We start from the raw sequence: 20,534 nt of genomic DNA, 5'->3' as shown, positions 1-20,534 counted from the left end.
GAGCATAAGTGCACAAGGGAGCAGCACACACTGTCCCTTAAACCTGTTCTCCTGTTCTGAGGTAATTCTTTTTCTGAAGAAGCAACGAGTGAGTCACAGGTAAGTAGGATTTTGAGTGTCAAATGTGCTTTTGTTGCTGTTTTGTTGTGATATCTTCACGTTGGGCCACGTGAACGTTGCCCGGATTGCAATGCCTGTGGTTTTGGAGCATCAAAGCCCAACTGCCTGCTCTTGTTCCTTTGATGTTGTCTCAATCACAGGGTGAGCAGTGGGTAGCAAGGACGGAAGAGTGACCTTAATAGAATTGTAGTGGATGTGTTGGGCATCCAGAGGATGCTTTCAAGATGCTTTCATCCAGAGGATGCTTTACACATATTTATGTGTAGTGTTACCTTGTTGGCTTTTGTTTGTCTGTGAGAAAGGGCTCATGCTGATGTGTGAGACGTATTCCATAAGGACTAATGCCGGTGGGTACTGAGGTTCTTAGTGTTTTATTATGAAAAGAGTTGCAAGAGTTTGCCATTGATTGTGCAGGTGGAAAAATGAGTCAGGAAGAAGAACTCTTCAGCGAGGTATATGAGGAAGGTTTGAGAGATGTGTTTGTCTCGTGTTTCTTCAACCCTGCTTGAGAGTTTTTGTGCTGAGGTGTGATGGGTTTAAGTTCCTGACTGTAGACTCTTCTACATTGTTTGTATTCTTAGGTCCCTGTTTTATTAGAGGTTCAGGTACCTGGGGCTTGAGCTTGTGTTTCAGAGGGTGGTGGCTTCTGTTCTCATGTAGCAGAGCTGTTTTATGCCATGTGATTGTCTTGCTGTGTAATTCGCTGTGTGCTTGTCAGGAATGGTGGCTAAAGCATGTGGCATCATTCAAAAGGGAGGAGAAGTTGAAGGAACCTGCACTATAGGAAAGCAGGAAGGATGTTCCCAAAGGAAAGAAATGAGATGTGTTTGGGGAGTGAGAGCTCTTGTCAAAGGTCATTGACCTCAAAATCGAGGTTTCATTGTTGAGAAAAAATGAGGGAGCATGGATATGGATGCCGGGGTATAATGCTAGGCTGTTGGGGCAAGGCAGCCTGGGCTCTAGTTATATGGATTTGGTCCACAATCAGGACCAGAGTCAGAGCCATGGTTAAAGCAGTTGCTGTCACGTAGACAGCAGGCCGCTTTCTATTCCCTCAAGGTCGGACTGTTCTTAACTAAAGGTGGTAAATAACTTTGAGGAAAAACAAGATGTGAAAATGAGGGAGCTTGATTATTGCAGAAACCTCAAGTAGGATGAACATGAAAATGTACCCTATCATCTCCTGTTGCTGAGCTACCTTGGAGCCTGCAGTGTATATTAAGTTAAAGCCTACTTTTAATAAAGTTAAGATTTCTGCTATTACATTGAGTAGGACTGGATTTCTTCACACCCAGTTGAGGATCGAACCCTAGGGTAAGAGCCACAAAACTTCGCAACATTCATCACCTGGTTTGCAGATGTCCAATTCACAGTCAGGATGGACTTTCTTTTTTTTATTGCATGACTTCCCATGCATGGATGCCTGTCCCAAGCCAGTGGTCCCAAAACTGTAATGAAGCACACAGTCTCTGCATACTCAATACAATATCACATATGCATTAATATTCCAATAAATGACTGGTCAAAATGTCTTCACTCCGTATGTAAATTTGCATATATGCCCACCTCACCTTCTGTACCCTCTTCTCTTGGGTCTGGGGTATAAATTGAGGAGGTGGCCCCTGAGTAGGTAGTTGTGATCCCCCCCATGCCATAGTTACCTTCCATCAGGTTTCTTCATAGTTTGACAGACACAGGTGGTTCGTTGCAGTCTCTGCCTCTACTTCCCATTGATCCTACGAACCTTTTTGCTTTTGACATGTGTACACAATTGTACATTGGTACAAATACTGCAGAATTGAACTTAAAACAAAACTGACCTCGTTCTTTCGGTGTTCAGACATGAGCACGTTTGTGCTTCGTGGTGAGAGTGGTGTAGATCTTTGAAAAGATTTTAGTGAAGAACCCCCCCCCCCCAGGAGCTACAGTGATGAAATCAGAAGAGAAGGGGAGGCAGGGATAGGTAAGGAAAGAGTAGGAAAGAAAAAGAGGAAGGAAGGAAAAAGGAACAGGAAATTAAAAAGATGCTCGAGAGGTTTGGCAGCACAGAACAACGTTATCCTGAGACACTGAGCTGAGGTGAGCTGAGCATCCTCGGTCCACAGGGCCACTCTGCTGGGCTTAATCACACATGGTGAAGAGGAGGAATGAGCTTTTGCCTAAGGGCATGGTCACGTGTCATTACCAGCAGCGTATTGACACTGGGAAAATATTTTGACAAAGAACAAAGGAGAAAAGGATTGAAATGGAAGTGGGTGCGAGGCAAAGACAGGAGAGATAAAAGGACGAAGAAGAGACAGAAGGAAAGAGAAGAAGCAGGGAGAGGAAAACAGAAGAAAGAAAATGAATGACAAAAAGGAAAATAGGAAAGAAAAAAAAGAAAAGGAATGACCCTGTGCAGGTAAAAAGCAAAACATGGAAAGAGAAGAGACGCTGAGGGAAATGACGAGAACGGACCGATGTTACCTGGAGTCGCGGAAGGAATTTGATTCGCAGGAGCCTCCCCGGTTAGAGTACCGCCGCCATGTAATTAGCGCGGCTGTCCTGTAATTAGCGCTGATGGCTCCGCCTTTAATGATATCCGATTCGGCGCCGGAGGCGACCGGTGAGGTGTGAGTAAGAGTAAAGAAGAGAGAAGGATGGAAACGGAAGGAAACGAGACTAAAATATACGAGAAGAAGAAACAAAAGAGAGAAGAATAAAGAGGAAAGGGAGGACAAAAGGCGACACATATGATTAAAGTCAGAAACGAGGAAAGGAGAAAAAATTAGAAGAAAGAATCAATGCAAGCAAAGTGAGAGCAAAAGAAGAGACTGATAATAGGAAGCGGCGGCGGAGCAGCACACGGTGTCGCTGCAGGCTCAGAAACGGCGTCGGAGCGGCGAGGCGGCTCCGCCCCGGTGCGGCGGAGAGCCCGGCTGTGAGCGCGGGGGCCGCGCAGGAGAGCCGGCGCGTCCGGGCGGCTGCGGGGAGAGGCGTGCGGGGCCGGTGCGGCGGCGATGGGCGCGTGCTGGGGGCCGGTGCTGCGGGTGCTGGTGGTGCAGGCGGCGTGGGCGCTGTGCGGCGGTCAGGTGCGGTACTCGGTGTCGGAGGAAGCGGAGCCCGGGACGGTGGTGGGCCGTCTGGCGCAGGACGTGGGTCTGGAGGCGGGCGAGGCGGAGGCGCGGCGTCTGCGCCTGGTGTCGCAGGGCCGGCGGGCGAGCGTGGAGGTGAGCGGGGCGAGCGGGGCGCTGGTGGTGAGCTCGCGGCTGGACCGGGAGGAGCTGTGCGGGAAGAGCGCGCCGTGCGTGCTGCGGCTGGAGGTGCTGGTGGAGCGGCCGCTGCGCGTGTTCCATGTCGAGCTGGAGGTCACCGACATCAACGACAACGCTCCGATCTTCCCCGCCGGCCGGAAAAACCTGAGCATGGCGGAATTCACAACTCTGCCGGGTTCCCGTTTCCCACTGGAGGGCGCGTCGGATGCGGATATCGGAGCCAACGCTCAGCTCTCCTACACACTCAGCTCTAACGAGCATTTCAGTCTGGATTTACAGCGGAGTGAAGAATACCGAGAATTACTGTTTATTGTTCTCACAAAACCTCTGGACCGCGAGACGATGGCTGAGCACCGTTTGGTGTTGACGGCGAGTGACGGGGGCCGTCCGTCGCTGACGGGCACGATGGAGCTGGTGATCTGGGTGCTGGACGCGAACGACAACGCGCCCCAGTTCAACCAGTCGGTGTATAAAGTGCAGGTGCCGGAGAACGCTGCGGAGGGGACGCTGGTGGTGCGGGTGAAGGCCACAGATCCAGACGTTGGAAGCAATGGCGAAATGACATTCGGTGCGAGCAATGCTTTTCCTCCCAAGGGATTAAGCCTTTTCATTTTGAACGCGAAAACAGGGGAGATCCGTCTGACGGGCGCCCTGGACTTCGAAGACGTCCGTTCGTACGAGATACAAATCGAAGCGACAGATAGGGGAATGCCTCCGCTGTCGGGTCACTGTAGGGTGTTGGTGGAGGTGCTGGACGTGAACGACAACGCACCAGAGCTGCGGGTGACGTCGCTGTCGGTGCCGGTGTCGGAGGACGCGTCGGTGGGGACGGTGGTGGCGCTGCTGAGCGTGTCGGACCGGGACTCGGGGGCGAACGGGCGCGTGCGCTGCTCGGTGTGGCCGTCGTCGCCGTTCGGTCTGGTGTCGGCGTTCGCGGGCTCGTACTCGCTGGTGCTGCGGGAGGCGCTGGACCGGGAGCGGGTGTCGGAGTACGAGGTGGAGGTGCGTGCGGAGGACGGCGGGTCTCCGCCTTTGCGCGGCAGGCTCGGGGTGCGGGTGCCGGTGTCGGACGTGAACGACAACGCGCCGGCGTTCGCGCAGGCCGTGTACACGGTGCTGGCGCGGGAGAACAACGCGGCGGGGGCGGAGCTGGCGCGGGTGTGGGCGCGGGACCCGGACGAGGCGGGCAACGGCCGCGTGAGCTACTCGGTGTGGGAGGGCGGCAGCAACGTTGGCGTTGTCGGCGGGGTTTTGTTGTCGGGCGGCGTGTGGCGTCCGGCGTCGAGCTACGTGTCGGTGGACGCGGAGAGCGGTCGCGTGTGGGCGCTGCAGGCGCTGGACTACGAGGAGGTGCAGGTGCTGCAGTTCGAGGTGCGTGCGGTGGACGCGGGGGAGCCGCCGCTGTGCGGCAACGCGACGGTGCAGGTGTTCGTGTTGGACGAGAACGACAACGCGCCGGCACTGCTGCCGTCTGCGGGCGGCGGTGCGGGCGTGGGTGTCGACGCGGGTGGGGCTTCGTCGTTGGAGGCGGCGTCGGGGTCGCTGTGGGCGTGGGCGGCGTGGGGGGCGCCGGCGGGGCAGGTGGTGGCGAAGATCCGTGCGGTGGACGCGGACTCGGGCTACAACGCGTGGCTGCGGTACGAGCTGTTGGAGCCGCGTGGGAAGAGCCCGTTCCGCGTGGGGCTGTACAGCGGCGAGGTGAGCACGTTGCGGGCACTGGAGGAGGCGGACGGCCCTCGTCAGAGGCTGGTGATCGTGGTGCGGGACCACGGCGAGCCGTCGCGCTCGGCCACGGCCACGCTGAGCGTGTCGCTGCTGGAGGGCGCCGAGGCGGCGTTGGCGGCCGCGGGCTCGGGCTCTGGGCGGCCGGGGCTGCGGCCGTTGTCGGGCGTGGAGGGCGGCGCGGAGTCGTCGTCGTCGACGAACGTGTGGCTGGTGGTGGCCATCTGCGCGGTGTCGAGCCTGTTCCTGCTGGCGGTGGTGCTGTACGGGGCGTCGCGGTGGGTTCCGCGGGCGGCCGTGCTGTCGGGGCCAGGTCCGACGACGCTGGTGTGCGCCAGCGAAGTGGGGAGCTGGTCGTACTCGCAGCGTCAGAGCCGGAGCCTGTGCGTGGCGGACGGCGCGGGCAAGAGCGACCTGATGGTTTTCAGCCCCAACTTCCCGCCGCCGCCGCCCGGCCCCGCGGCGAAGGAGACGCAGCCGGATCCTACGGGTCTCCTAGACACGGTCAGTGCCGCAGTCTTCCTAGCCTCTCCGTTCTATCTTAATGGTCTCTTCTTTTTCTAGGCTTTTTCGTCTGCCAGCATGTAGGTAGGGTCTATTGTTTGTCCTCGTGTAGTGGTGGGCTTCGATAGGAGTTTCTATAGCTGTTAAGATTGCTTTTATTCTCTGTTCATCCTCACACAAGACTTTTAAGGAGGAGGTGCGTGTAATTATGGTACGTTCTGCTTCCTCTACTTGTTCGTTGTTACTGACCACAGCATTAGACGTGGTGTGTCCTATTGTCACACATGGCTCACTCTGCTCTCTGGCACGTAGAGGCCAAACCGTGCCCAGCAGCCCAGCTCTGATGATCGCTGGTAGTTGTTCTTACCTCCAGTGCGTATCATCACTGCTCTTACTCTACAGTGTTTATTGTTGTCTGTACAAGAATAAAATCAGCGTGCACTGGGGTCAGAGCTTTCAGTGCTGTCATTCCAGAATGCTTAAAGTTTTTCTGCACAAATGTGTGATGTTTCCATCTGAGATTGCTGAAAGTGCACAAAGCACTCGGGTGAAGTTTAGGCAGCTGGGGACAGTGCCAGACAGTGTGGGGCTTTGCATCCCTCCATAAGTTCTTTGTGCTAATTGTAAGGGAACGTGAGGATGTACAAATGCCCAAGTCATGCTTAGAGGATGGTTTGTAGTGTGGGCATATGTCGAAAGGAGAGTGGCCTTGAGTACGGAAGCACCTTGGCTGGGGAACATGGAGATGCTGAGTAGAACGTGGTCTGTGCCATTGGTGAAGAACTGCGGAATGTGTCCTTAGCTGTGGAGATACCATTTCCCATGGTGTGGGCTAGAAAATGCCCATAGCAAAACTTGAGAGGAGGCCTGGAACACAAGGGCTGCACTTGTAGAATCCTCTCAGAACCTCCAGAATTTGTATATATTCTCATTTGATGTTTTTCTCTGTGGTATATCTGTGAAGTGCTTTACAACTTCTTCAGTGTGTGAGTTTTGATGTGGAAGGTTGTTGGTCAAACAGAAGCTTTACACAACGTGTATTGTGCTGCCAGTGTTCTGTGAACACCACCTCAGTCATTTCTCTGGCATTGTATCTGTTAGGGTGGGGAAGAAGCACTCTTTATGTTCAAGATACTGGCAAACCTGTGTATTAGTACAGTGGGATGGGTTCCTTGGTGTTCCTTGGTGTTCCTTGGATGTCTTCTCTTAGGATAAACAAACCCACAATTTTTATTTTTCTTCTCCCCTTGTCAGTGTTAATTGGTGACAGGGGATGAGATGCAGATGGTGGAATTTTGTCAGTTGTCTGGTTGCAGATGTTTGACATCTGATTCCATCAGTGTGGGGGAAGGTTTTTCCACTGTCCTGAGCTGAGGTTGATGTTGAGAGTACCCCAGTGTCCCTCCTGCTTTGCACAAGAGAGCAGCACACACTGTCCCTTAAACCCGTTCTCCTCTTCTGAAGTAATTCTTTTTCTGAAGAAGCAACGAGTGAATCACAGGTAAGTGATCCATTAAACAGGAGGATTTTGAGAGTCAGATGTGCTTTTGTTGCTGTTCTGTTGTGGTATCTTCATGTTGGGCCAACTGAACGTTGCCTGGATTGCAATGCCTGTAGTTTTGGAGCAACAAAGCTTCACTGCCTGCTCTTGTTCCTTTGATGCAGTTTCAATCACAGAGTGAGCAGGGGATAGCAAGGACGGAAGAGTGACCTTAAAAGAATTGTAGTGGATGTGTTGGGCATCCAGAGGATGCTTTCAGTGAAATGTGTAGTGTTACCTTGTTGGCTTTTGTTTGTCTGTGAGAAAGGGCTCATGCTGATACGTGAGAGGTATTCCATGAAGACTAATGCCTGTTGGAACTGAGGTTCTTGGTGTTTTATTCTGAAAGGAGAAGCAAGAGATTGCCATTGATTGTGCAGGTGGAAAAATGAGTCAGGAAGAAGAACTCTTCAGCGAGGTATATGAGGAAGGTTTGAGAGATGTGTTTGTCTCGTGTTTCTTCAACCCTGCTTGAGAGTTTTTGTGCTGAGGTGTGATGGGTTTAAGTTCCTGAATGAAGACTCTCCTGCATTGCTTGTATTCTTAGGTCCCTGTTTTATTAGAGGTTCAGGTACCTGGGGCTTGAGCTTGTGTTTCAGAGGGTGGTGGCTTCTGTTCTCATGTAGCAGAGCTATTTTATGCCATGTGATTGTCTTGCTGTGTAATTCGCTGTGTGCTTGTCAGGAATGGTGGCTAAAGCATGTGGCATCATTCAAAAGGGAGGGGAAGTTGAAGGAACCTGCACTATAGGAAAGCAGGAAGGTTATTCCTAAAGGAACAGAATGGGAATGTGTTTGGGGAGTGAGAGCTCTTGTCAAAGGGCGTTGATCCTGAAATCCGGGGTTTATCACCTGGCGTACAGAAGCCAAATTCACACTCACGATGGATTCTTTTGTTACTTGATTTCTCATGCATGGATGCCTGTCGCAAGTCAGCACACCGGGGTCCCCATACTATGATTACTTAAGTAAAGGATTTCTACATACTCAATACAGTAACACATATGCAATAATATTACAATAAATGACTGGTCAAAATTTCTTTGCTTAGAAAGTATATACCCACTTCACCTTCTCTACTCTCTTCTTTTAGGTCTGGGGTATAAACTGGGGAGGTGGTCCTTGATTAGGTGATTGTGATCTTCCCCTGCCACAGTTATTTTCCATCTAGTTTCTTCAGAATTTGACGGGTGGTTCATTGCAGTCTCTTGCCTCTACGTCCCATTCGTCCTAACAGTCTTTGTGCTTTTAATGTGTATATACTTTAGTAGATGGTTTTAAGCCCAGTTCTGCAGTGTTACCGCCAAGGCTGACCTCTTTCTTTTGATATTTTGACAAGAGCACGTTCGTGCTTCATGTTGAGAGTGGTTGTATCTATTTAGCAAATATTTAAGTAAAGAAAAAAAGAGGAGATCCATGGATGGAACAGAAGAGAAGAGTAGGCAGAGATAGGGCACAGCAGAGCAAGAAAGGAAAGAAAAAGAGGAAGAAAGGAAAAAAGAACAGGGAAAAAAAAAAGATGCTTGAGGCGTTTGGCAACACAGAATAATGTTATCCTGAGACACTGTTTGGAATTGAGCTGAGCATGCTCGGTCCTCGGGGCCGCTCTGCTGGGCTTGATCACGCGCGGTGAAGAAGAGGAATGAGCTTTTGCCTAAGGGCATGGCCACGTGTCATTGCCAGCAGCGTATTGACACTGGGAAAATATTTTGTAAAAGCCAAAAAGATCAACGGAGAAAAGGATTGAAACCGAAGTGGGTGCGAGGCAAAGACGGGAGAGATAAAAGGACGAAGAAGAGACAGAAGGAAAGAGAAGAAGCAAGGAGAGGAAAAGAAAAGGAAGAAAATGAATCACAAAAGGGAAAATGAGAGGAAAAAGAAAAAAAAAAAAGGAAGGATGCTGTGCAGGTAAAAAGCAAAACATGGAAAGAGAAGAGACTCTGAAGGAGATTATGAGAACGGACCGATGTTACGTGGAATTACTGAAGGAATTTGGTCCGTAGGAGCCTTCCTTGTTGGTTAGAGTTCCGCGGCCATGTAATTAGCGCGGCTGTCCCGTAGTTAGCATTGATGGCTCCACCTTTGACGATGTCCGATGCGCCGCCGGAGGAGAATGCTGAGCTGCGAGCAGGCGTGAAGAAGAGGATGGAAACGGAAGGAAAAGGAACTAAAATATACGACAAGAAGGAACAGAAGAAAGAGGGGAAGGAGAAACAAAAGAAAGAAGGATAAAGAAAGAGAGGACAAACATTGAAAGATATGATGAAAGACAGAAATGAGGGAAAGGAGAAAAAATGAGAAGAAAGGATCAATGCAAGCAAAAAGCGAGCAAAAGAGGAGACTGAAAATAGGAGACGGTGATGGAGACTGTGTGAGGCGGCGGAGCAGCACACGGTGTCGCTGCAGGCTCAGAAACGGCGTCGGAGCGGCGAGGCGGCTCCGCCCCGGTGCGGCGGAGAGCCCGGCTGTGAGCGCGGGGGCCGCGCAGGAGAGCCGGCGCGTCCGGGGGGCTGCGGGGAGAGGCGTGCGGGGCCGGTGCGGCGGCGATGGGCGCGTGCTGGGGGCCGGTGCTGCGGGTGCTGGTGGTGCAGGCGGCGTGGGCGCTGTGCGGCGGTCAGGTGCGGTACTCGGTGTCGGAGGAAGCGGAGCCCGGGACGGTGGTGGGCCGTCTGGCGCAGGACGTGGGTCTGGAGGCGGGCGAGGCGGAGGCGCGGCGTCTGCGCCTGGTGTCGCAGGGCCGGCGGGCGAGCGTGGAGGTGAGCGGGGCGAGCGGGGCGCTGGTGGTGAGCTCGCGGCTGGACCGGGAGGAGCTGTGCGGGAAGAGCGCGCCGTGCGTGCTGCGGCTGGAGGTGCTGGTGGAGCGGCCGCTGCGCGTGTTCCATGTCGAGCTGGAGGTCACCGACATCAACGACAACGCTCCGATCTTCCCTGTGAAAGAAGAAGCCTTTACAATAGCGGAGGTATCGCTGCCGGGTTCCCGTTTCCCACTGGAGGGCGCGTCGGATGCGGATATCGGAGCCAACGCTCAGCTCTCCTACACACTCAGCCCCAACGAGCACTTCAGTCTTGATTTGCAAAAATCGGAGGAGGATACTGTGTCTCTATTCCTGGTTCTCACGAAAACTCTGGACCGCGAGACGATGGCTGAGCACCGTTTGGTGCTGACGGCGAGTGACGGGGGCCGTCCGTCGCTGACGGGCACGATGGAGCTGGTGATCTCGGTGCTGGACGCGAACGACAACGCGCCCCAGTTCAACCAGTCGGTGTATAAAGTGAAAGTCTTAGAGGGTTCAGGGCTTGGGACTGTATTAATCAAGCTTAATGCCACGGATATGGACGTAGGGATCAATAGTGATATTATGTACTCATTTGGTAAGCGTGTCGCTGCTAATGTTAAAGAAATGTTCACTATCGACGAAATCAAAGGAGAAATTAGACTTCAGGGGAACTTAGACTACGAAGACATAGATACATACGAGTTTACAGTAGAAGCAAGGGACAAAGGTTTCCCTCCGTTATCGGGTCACTGTAAGGTGCTGGTGGAGGTGCTGGACGTGAACGACAACGCGCCGGAGGTGCGGGTGACGTCGCTGTCGGTGCCGGTGTCGGAGGACGCGTCGGTGGGGACGGTGGTGGCGCTGCTGAGCGTGTCGGACCGGGACTCGGGGGCGAACGGGCGCGTGCGCTGCTCGGTGTGGCCGTCGTCGCCGTTCGGTCTGGTGTCGGCGTTCGCGGGCTCGTACTCGCTGGTGCTGCGGGAGGCGCTGGACCGGGAGCGGGTGTCGGAGTACGAGGTGGAGGTGCGTGCGGAGGACGGCGGGTCTCCGCCTTTGCGCGGCAGGCTCGGGGTGCGGGTGCCGGTGTCGGACGTGAACGACAACGCGCCGGCGTTCGCGCAGGCCGTGTACACGGTGCTGGCGCGGGAGAACAACGCGGCGGGGGCGGAGCTGGCGCGGGTGTGGGCGCGGGACCCGGACGAGGCGGGCAACGGCCGCGTGAGCTACTCGGTGTGGGAGGGCGGCAGCGGCGTTGGCGTTGTCGGCGGGGTTTTGTTGTCGGGCGGCGTGTGGCGTCCGGCGTCGAGCTACGTGTCGGTGGACGCGGAGAGCGGTCGCGTGTGGGCGCTGCAGGCGCTGGACTACGAGGAGGTGCAGGTGCTGCAGTTCGAGGTGCGTGCGGTGGACGCGGGGGAGCCGCCGCTGTGCGGCAACGCGACGGTGCAGGTGTTCGTGTTGGACGAGAACGACAACGCGCCGGCGCTGCTGCCGTCTGCGGGCGGCGGTGCGGGCGTGGGTGTCGACGCGGGTGGGGCTTCGTCGTTGGAGGCGGCGTCGGGGTCGCTGTGGGCGTGGGCGGCGTGGGGGGCGCCGGCGGGGCAGGTGGTGGCGAAGATCCGTGCGGTGGACGCGGACTCGGGCTACAACGCGTGGCTGCGGTACGAGCTGTTGGAGCCGCGTGGGAAGAGCCCGTTCCGCGTGGGGCTGTACAGCGGCGAGGTGAGCACGTTGCGGGCGCTGGAGGAGGCGGACGGCCCTCGTCAGAGGCTGGTGATCGTGGTGCGGGACCACGGCGAGCCGTCGCGCTCGGCCACGGCCACGCTGAGCGTGTCGCTGCTGGAGGGCACCGAGGCAAAGCTGGCGGCTTCGGGCTCTGGGCGGCCGGGGCTGCGGCCGTTGTCGGGTGTGGAGGGCGGCGCGGAGTCGTCATCGTCGTCGACGAACGTGTGGCTGGTGGTGGCCATCTGCGCGGTGTCGAGCCTGTTCCTGCTGGCGGTGGTGCTGTACGGGGCGTCTCGGTGGGTGCCGCGGGCGGCCGTGCTGTCGGGTCCCGGTCCGACGACACTGGTGTGCGCCAGCGAAGTGGGGAGCTGGTCGTACTCGCAGCGTCAGAGCCGGAGCCTGTGCGTGGCGGACGGCGCGGGCAAGAGCGACCTGATGGTTTTCAGCCCCAACTTCCCGCCGCCGCCACCCGGCCCCGCGGCGAAGGAGACTCAGCCGGATCCGTCGGCTCTCCTGGACACGGTCAGTGGCACTGCCTTCCTCCGTTTTCGCTTCTCCCTGACTTCAACGCTGATTCCCCTTCTTGCATTTCTTTCTCACCAAGCCCGTTGGCAGACGCTGTTGTGAGTCGAGTTCAGCCCGATTGAGCTGAGGGCAGTGGATGCGTGGTAGTTGTTTATGACTCAGGTTGAAGTGTCCGTTCTATCACTGCAAGTTGTTTCTTCAGTGTTGTTTATTACATCCATTTCTCCTATTCCTGGGACACAGAATTGCTTGAAGGTGTTCTGCAAACAGGTTTTTTTCAGCGTTGCAACCTGAATGTTGTTTCCTCACATCATCATTTACTCCTTTATGTTCAGGGGAGTGTAATAGTGTTGGTTCCTGTTTCTGTAGACACTCTTATCTTTTTGTAGATGATATGGGGATATTGAGAATGTTAGTTTGTATTTAAAGTATGTGTGGGAAATCTCCAATCCAAACCATGCCTGAATGGTGACATGTTGTAGTAGGATGAATTTTCTTGCTGTGTTGTTTTTCATGTGTTTGTGCCGTATTATTCTTCATGGTATTTCTTCTTTAAATACCTCTGTTATATTCCCTTTCAGTCTTCTTTTTTTTAACATGGGAAAACAATTCTCAAACAGTAGCTGCTATTAATCTTTGCTCATTCTGCTTGTCTTCTCTTAAACTTGTCCTGATTTTCTATTCTTACCATGTTAAGAGGGGGAGGACCCCCACTAAATATTGGAAGTGCTAGTGAACTTTAATTAAATTGAATGAAATGCAGTTTTCTCCCGTGGTCTCATAAGTCTTATTATTTTGATTGTCTCTGAGAATGGAACTGATACAAGAATGTCATTGTCTTCCATATGCCAAAGATGTAATTTCAAAAACTGAAATGGTTGCTTCAGAGACAATCAGAGTCTATGCTTAAGTCACATTTTGGTTTTTTTAATTACTTACTCAGCTTTGTGTTGTCCTGTATGGAATATCTTTTGCCATTTTTCCGCTGAGAATTACTCTTTCTGCAGTTCTCAGCAGACTTGTGTTTTGATTCTGCTTTGTAGAGTAATGCCTTTGATGAGTACAGCTGTGGAAAAAAATCTGCGCCCAACTGTAGTGTTGACCTTATTATCTTGCTCGAGTGATCAAGCTTGGGTTTTCTGCCATCTGTGTAGTTAATCACAGATCCAGATGCCTCTTTCAGTCCTCTTTCATTTTGTATGGAGTGTCTTCATCTGTGGATGTTTTTCTGTCCTGCACATAGGGCAGTTTTAATGGACTTGTTGCTTTTGGTTGCTGTAAAGTGTTGGTTTTCAGTCTTCTCTTAGTCAGAAGTCTGTCCTGCTTTTTGATTCTCCTTTGAAAATGAGATCATACAAGGTGACTACAGTTGGTACTCCAGGATCTTTTCTGTTCACCTTGCATGGCATATATTACTTTGTAAAGCACTACAGAATTAACTGTGGGCTTGGAAAAGACGGTAGAAGCATTTAATATTGTCTCTTTCTAACATATAATGTAAGTGTACTTTCTAATGCAAAGTATAGAATGACTGAAGAGCACAAACCAGGGTAGATGTGAGAAAAGATGCAGCTATAGAGCTATCTTAGACGAGATGTATTGCTAGAGGACTTGTTTTTGGTGGAGAAATACATTTATAGAAGCACCTCAGCTGTGGTTCCTGACTCTGCTGTGGGAGGTTTTGTGTTTGGGTTTGTTTTTTTTTTCCTTTCCTGAGAATACTTTTTGAAATGAAGTGTTCTTTTGTGTCTCATTTTATACATGAATTATGATGATCATGCAAATATGACCTGGGATTACACTTGAAAGTCCTGCTACTCCTGTAGACATTGTGGCTTAGCTTATCTTTCTCAGGAGCTTTGTCAGTGTTTGCAAATGAGAGCAGTGCTGCCAAATGGTGTTGACTGCCTGATTTCAGAATTTGTGCTCCTTGCTATCTCTCTTTTTCACTGTTTTATAGTCCCTTAACATGAGGTTTATATCAAGAAAATGCTGTGAGGCTTCAGGTTTAGTTTCTGTTTCTGCCTTCCCAGAAGTAGGCACAGAAATGCAATCAGTACAGTAGAGACTGGAGAGGATGGACAAAACCTTGTTTGCTTGTCCAGCACAGCTTCCCTGAAGTATGAACATTGATTCTTGAACTCAACCCTGACAATGAAGACCTGGAAATAAATCAAGCCAAGTGTAGAATAGCAACAGGTGTCATTCAGGTTGACCTATTGACAAACTTACCTGATTTTTGTAAGGTTTGCTGTCTTTGTTTTGTTTGACCTCTTGCATTGTTGATGCTTCTGTGGTAGAACCAGCAACTCAGTACTGTGTGAAACCATCTGTTCCATGTTACTGCTTGGACTGTCTGCCGGGGTAGCAGCAAGTGGTGGCAGTTGTGTAGAGAAGGAACCCTGATGTGTTTATGTGAATTAACAAAGGAGGAAGCCTGGAAACTGTACTTGGCAGAGCAGTGGCACAACCCTTTTTACTTGTCTTCAGTTGTGTCCTGGGTGTATACTGTATCCTGCAGCAGCTCTTCTCCATCAGTACTTGGACATTGTTTTGCTGTACTGTATGTACCTGCCTAAAAAGGTAAGAAAGAAGTTGTCATTCACTGTACAGCTACAAGTGAGGAATAAAACTTACAACAAACACCTTGCTGAAACACATAAAGACTACTAGAGAGCTGAGGTTCCCTGGGCTATTTTACCCTTCCCAGAGGATTTATGTTGTGTGATTTATGTTCAGTCTGACTATAGATTTAAGGAGTCACTAATGGAGTTGAAAGTCTTTGGAGTTTGTGTGCATTGCTGGTTTCTTAGGTTGGTCCTATACTTCAAAAGACAAAACCATCCTGTTATGGACAGACATAAATATCCTTTGTAACATTGTGTCCTTGCTCTATTATTTACTGTGCGAAGAACAAAGAGAGTGCATGGAATATCTCGGCTACATCACTGTCAAAAGCTGTGAAAAAGCAAGTGGTTTCTGCTTGTTTGTTCCTCTAGTAGACACAAGTAAATTCCGTGGGAATCTGTCAATGTGTTATGGAGAACTAAGTACTTTCCACAGATGGAAGAGCAGTCTTCTCCTGTAGAGGAAACAGAGGTACAGTCTTCTGGAGAGGAAGCAGATGAATTCGCTTTGAAAAGAAAGAAAGAAATGAAGAAACTGAGTGATGCTCCTTCAACAATACCGAGGAAAGAAAAAATCAGGAGATGGGAGATGCAGCAGGCTATTTTCAGCGATTATCATCCCAACTGTGATTCCTGGATTACCGTAGGTGTGTGGGAACTGTTTTGGTAAGTATATATCAATTAAAGTGCATTTAGGGATGAGGACAATGGGAAGAGGAAAACGGGAAGAGAAGAGCACCTAGTATCCATTTTTACGAAAGCGAATGGTATGAAGAGAAACGGCAAAGCCTGTGGGCTGTGCGGGCGGAACCACGGCCGGTCTCTCCTGGAACGGGGCGCGTTGCGGGACGCGGGAGAGCGGCAGGAGGCGGCTGCTGGCAGGAGCAGCCCCGTCAGACACCAGGTGCCGCTGTTGGCCGCGAAGGCACCGAAGTAGCAGCGGCAGCTCCTCCCCGAGCCGCTGTCACGGCCGCCGTCAGCGGGCGGTGGCGGCGGCGGGAGGAAGGATGCGGCGGGCAGGGCCGGCGGAGAGCGGAGGGGACCCTGGTGACAGCCAGGGAGTCCTTAAGACGAGCGGCCGAATGTCGGCTGGGAGCGGTGCGGGGCCCGGGCGGCGGCCGGCGGCGGCGATGGGCGCGTGCTGGGGGCCGGTGCTGCGGGTGCTGGTGGTGCAGGCGGCGTGGGCGCTGTGCGGCGGTCAGGTGCGGTACTCGGTGTCGGAGGAAGCGGAGCCCGGGACGGTGGTGGGCCGTCTGGCGCAGGACGTGGGTCTGGAGGCGGGCGAGGCGGAGGCGCGGCGTCTGCGCCTGGTGTCGCAGGGCCGGCGGGCGAGCGTGGAGGTGAGCGGGGCGAGCGGGGCGCTGGTGGTGAGCTCGCGGCTGGACCGGGAGGAGCTGTGCGGGAAGAGCGCGCCGTGCGTGCTGCGGCTGGAGGTGCTGGTGGAGCGGCCGCTGCGTGTGTTCCACATCGAGCTGGAGGTCATCGACATCAACGACAACGCTCCGATCTTCGCCGCCGCCCGGAAAAACCTCAGTATCCCGGAATTATCGACTATGCCGGGTTCCCGTTTCCCACTGGAGGGCGCGTCGGATGCGGATATTGGAGCCAACGCTCAGCTCTCCTACACGCTCAGCCCCAACGAGCACTTCAGTCTGGACTTGCAAAAATCCGAGGATGACGCTGAGTCCTTATTCTTGGTGCTGACGAAAGCGCTGGATCGCGAGACGATGGCTGAGCACCGTTTGGTGCTGACGGCGAGTGACGGGGGCCGTCCGTCGCTGACGGGCACGATGGAGCTGGTGATCTGGGTGCTGGACGCGAACGACAACGCGCCTCAGTTCAACCAGTCGGTGTATAAAGTGCAGGTGCCGGAAAATGCAGTACGTGGTATTTTGGTGACCACGCTAAACGCCACGGATTTGGATGAGGGGACAAACGGGAACCTCTCATATTCTCTCCAGAAGCTTTTCCCTCAGAATGGCATAGACGTTTTCGACATCGACAGGAACAGCGGAGAGATCCGTCTTCGGGGTGATTTAGACTTTGAGGACGTTGGTCTCTATCGCCTGCAAGTGGATGCAGCAGATCATGGAAACCCCCCGCTTTCAGGTCACTGTAAGGTGCTGGTGGAGGTGCTGGACGTGAACGACAACGCGCCGGAGGTGCGGGTGACGTCGCTGTCGGTGCCGGTGTCGGAGGACGCGTCGGTGGGGACGGTGGTGGCGCTGCTGAGCGTGTCGGACCGGGACTCGGGGGCGAACGGGCGCGTGCGCTGCTCGGTGTGGCCGTCGTCGCCGTTCGGTCTGGTGTCGGCGTTCGCGGGCTCGTACTCGCTGGTGCTGCGGGAGGCGCTGGACCGGGAGCGGGTGTCGGAGTACGAGGTGGAGGTGCGTGCGGAGGACGGCGGGTCTCCGCCTTTGCGCGGCAGGCTCGGCGTGCGGGTGCCGGTGTCGGACGTGAACGACAACGCGCCGGCGTTCGCGCAGGCCGTGTACACGGTGCTGGCGCGGGAGAACAACGCGGCGGGGGCGGAGCTGGCGCGGGTGTGGGCGCGGGATCCGGACGAGGCGGGCAACGGCCGCGTGAGCTACTCGGTGTGGGAGGGCGGCAGCGGCGTTGGCGTTGTCGGCGGGGTTTTGTTGTCGGGCGGCGTGTGGCGTCCGGCGTCGAGCTACGTGTCGGTGGACGCGGAGAGCGGTCGCGTGTGGGCGCTGCAGGCGCTGGACTACGAGGAGGTGCAGGTGCTGCAGTTCGAGGTGCGTGCGGTGGACGCGGGGGAGCCGCCGCTGTGCGGCAACGCGACGGTGCAGGTGTTCGTGTTGGACGAGAACGACAACGCGCCGGCGCTGCTGCCGTCTGCGGGCGGCGGTGCGGGCGTGGGCGTCGACGCGGGTGGGGCTTCGTCGTTGGAGGCGGCGTCGGGGTCGCTGTGGGCGTGGGCGGCGTGGGGGGCGCCGGCGGGGCAGGTGGTGGCGAAGATCCGTGCGGTGGACGCGGACTCGGGCTACAACGCGTGGCTGCGGTACGAGCTGTTGGAGCCGCGTGGGAAGAGCCCGTTCCGCGTGGGGCTGTACAGCGGCGAGGTGAGCACGTTGCGGGCGCTGGAGGAGGCGGACGGCCCTCGTCAGAGGCTGGTGATCGTGGTGCGGGACCACGGCGAGCCGTCGCGCTCGGCCACGGCCACGCTGAGCGTGTCGCTGCTGGAGGGCGCCGAGGCGGCGCTGGTGGCCGCGGGCTCGGGCTCTGGGCGGCCGGGGCTGCGGCCGTTGTCGGGCGTGGAGGGCGGCGCGGCGTCGTCGTCGTCGTCGACGAACGTGTGGCTGGTGGTGGCCATCTGCGCGGTGTCGAGCCTGTTCCTGCTGGCGGTGGTGCTGTACGGGGCGTCTCGGTGGGTGCCTCGGGCGGCGGTGTTATCGGGTCCCGGTCCGACGACGCTGGTGTGCGCCAGCGAAGTGGGGAGCTGGTCGTACTCGCAGCGTCAGAGCCGGAGCCTGTGCGTGGCGGACGGCGCGGGCAAGAGCGACCTGATGGTTTTCAGCCCCAACTTCCCGCTGCCGCCGCCCGGCACTGTAGCAGAAAACGGTTCTGCTGGCAAGGTCCCGTCTCTCTCCCCGCTTGCTTCAGGCGCGGTAAGTGTATTCGGAGTTTATTTTCCTCTCTTCGGTTGTTCTATTTACTTGTTATTTTTCATGGATCATTGATGTGTTGAAACAGTTTTCTGTGCTTATAAATTTATGGTGCGCCTCTCCTCGAGGACTGATTCTGCTCTGGTGGGACCTGATCCTGCTTTGGTGGGAATCGAAAGAGGAAGAACATGTGGTTAAAAGGAAAGTAGAAGGGAGAGAGTTCCTATGTAGTATGTCATACTGTAGAGATAATAGGTTGAGATTTTTTTGTCTCCCAGCAGTAGAACGGAAATAGGATTAATTCATCTAGAAATAAGTACTCGATCTCTTTTCCTCATTGATTTCTCGAAGTTGAGAGCGACTACTGACTTATCGGGTTGTTTTAACACCGTTACCGAAGGAGCTTGCAGTAAAGGACGTTGAAAACTTCAGATCCATCTTAAAAAAATAAGACAAACATGGGAGTGGGTCATTTCCTGCTGTATCCAAGGAAAAATGTGGCCACATTGCACGAACGTCTCTTTCCTTTCTGCATCTATTTTGTTAGCTATCAGCTATTATGTCTAATAGCTGATGTGCTTGAGGGGAGTGGGTCATCAACCTTTAAATATGCGCGAACTACCCTCCTCGGAGTAGCAAGGCTTATCCCAGAGCTGTCGAGTTGTCGCTTTCTTTCCTTAGTTCACGCAGATGTGATAAAAGGCAGGAACAGTAAAATGCAATTTGCTAAAAGAAAATCTCCTAATAGAGAATCTTCTGCTTCAATTTGTAAGAAGATGTGACTAATTCTGTTGAAGAGGATGGAAAAACTTGCGCGCAGATGTGAGGAGCAACTTGTTTCCTCGGGCTGCGAGTAAAGGCGATGTAAAGCCTCTTAATGCTGATCATTTGGAACATAGGTGGCTTTAGCTTCCGTGCGTTTTCTCTTGGTTTCTCTGACTGCAGTAATGAATTGCAGGTCTGAATGGGATTTATTATAGACATACACTGTCGGGCAATATGTCAACTTTTATTTCAGAAACATAAAACCATCTTAACTTTAGAAACAGAGCTCGTGGCATAGCGTGGGCAGAAAGCTCTAGAATATTCAGTCAGTGTCTCGAATAACAGCGAACAATTTCGCGCAGTACTGTCAATCGCTGTAAGCTCCGGCTCTCTTTCCCGCCGCGTATTGTTTTGGACGATGATACTAGTTAGCAGCGATATCGCCTGGAGCGGCGGTTGAGGCAGGGCTGGCAGCCGGCAGCACTGGGAGTGGAAGGGGCGGCCCCGAGGAGGGGGGCGTGGAAGGGGCGGTCGCAGCGCCTGCAGCGTCGTGGTGGCCGGAGGCTGGTTTGCAGCTTCGGAACCGGGGATTTTACAGGCACGAAAACTCCCGGCATGGCTGCCGCAGAAGTTATAAGAGACAGGTCTCCCATACCCTTTATCGCTGGAGTGTTCCCCCCCGCGGCAGCTTCCCCCAGAGCCCTATGGGCTCTGACTGGACATGAGTGAATCCATGCCCTCGCGATATACCGAAAAGCACGTTTTGAGTCCATATTTCCGTAGCTTGGTGTAGAAAAGGAGGATTTGCGTGTGGGGTTCGCTGCAATCCAGAAATCCTCTGCACATGAGATTGTTCTTCCCGGCTTCTTAGAGCCATCTCCGTTCCCGCTGTCCCCACGTAGCAACTGCGAGCTCTCGTGGCTTGTTGAAGGGCATCCTGACGTCGCTGCCCGCTCTGCCAGCAGGCACACTTTCCCTCCGGGCATCATCCCGGCGCTGCGGCCACCAGCAGAGCCGCTCTGTCCCCCTCCTTTCCCCGGGGGAGCCACCCGGCATGTGTGTGGGGGGGATGCTCCCACGGGGGACAGCTGTGGCTACTTGCCACGTCGAGGGCGAAAAGCCACGGTGTTTCGGGTCGCCTCGTCCGTGCGCTCATCTTTGCCCGCGGGAGCCCACACGCAAAAGCAGGTAGCGGGTCCGTGTATCTCCGTGGGCAGCTCTGCGCAGGCGATTTGAGCTCGGTCTGAGGAGGAACCCCTGCTTCTGGCTCCGGTCTTAGCTCTTAGGGAGATCCGATTTACTGTCGGGCTCTCGTCAGTGCAAGAGCTTTTGATATGCTCTTTCCAGGGGGAG

At 54.1% G+C, this 20,534-nt stretch overlaps 4 protein-coding genes across 7 annotated transcripts in view; all 4 read left to right on the top strand.

Moving 5' to 3' along the window:
- The window catches only part of LOC104561891 (protocadherin alpha-C2), a 112,631-nt gene that overhangs the window by 23,292 nt on the left and 68,805 nt on the right, over positions 1–20,534 (top strand). The gene's annotated exons all lie outside the window — the stretch shown is intronic.
- On the top strand, positions 2,966–5,660 carry LOC133626079 (protocadherin alpha-2-like). Its single transcript, XM_062002710.1, has one exon. The coding sequence runs from the start codon at positions 3,120–3,122 to the stop codon at positions 5,658–5,660; it is 2,541 nt and encodes an 846-aa protein (XP_061858694.1). The 5' UTR covers positions 2,966–3,119.
- Positions 9,667–12,265, top strand: LOC133626078 (protocadherin alpha-2-like). The gene has a single exon (XM_062002709.1). It carries the CDS (start codon positions 9,686–9,688, stop codon positions 12,263–12,265), a length of 2,580 nt encoding a protein of 859 aa, XP_061858693.1. The 5' UTR covers positions 9,667–9,685.
- LOC133626077 (protocadherin alpha-2-like) overlaps positions 15,798–20,534 on the top strand; it is a 9,839-nt gene continuing 5,102 nt past the window's right edge. Inside the window, exons 1-2 of the mRNA XM_062002708.1 lie at positions 15,798–18,419; positions 19,965–20,369. Coding sequence (XP_061858692.1) covers positions 15,798–18,419; positions 19,965–20,369 — 3,027 coding nt within the window. The remainder of the gene's footprint in view (positions 18,420–19,964; positions 20,370–20,534) is intronic.

The sequence above is a fragment of the Colius striatus genome, chromosome 9, assembly GCF_028858725.1.
Source record: "Colius striatus isolate bColStr4 chromosome 9, bColStr4.1.hap1, whole genome shotgun sequence".
Classification (NCBI taxonomy): domain Eukaryota; kingdom Metazoa; phylum Chordata; class Aves; order Coliiformes; family Coliidae; genus Colius; species Colius striatus.
This window is presented reverse-complemented; position numbering and strand designations above follow the sequence as displayed.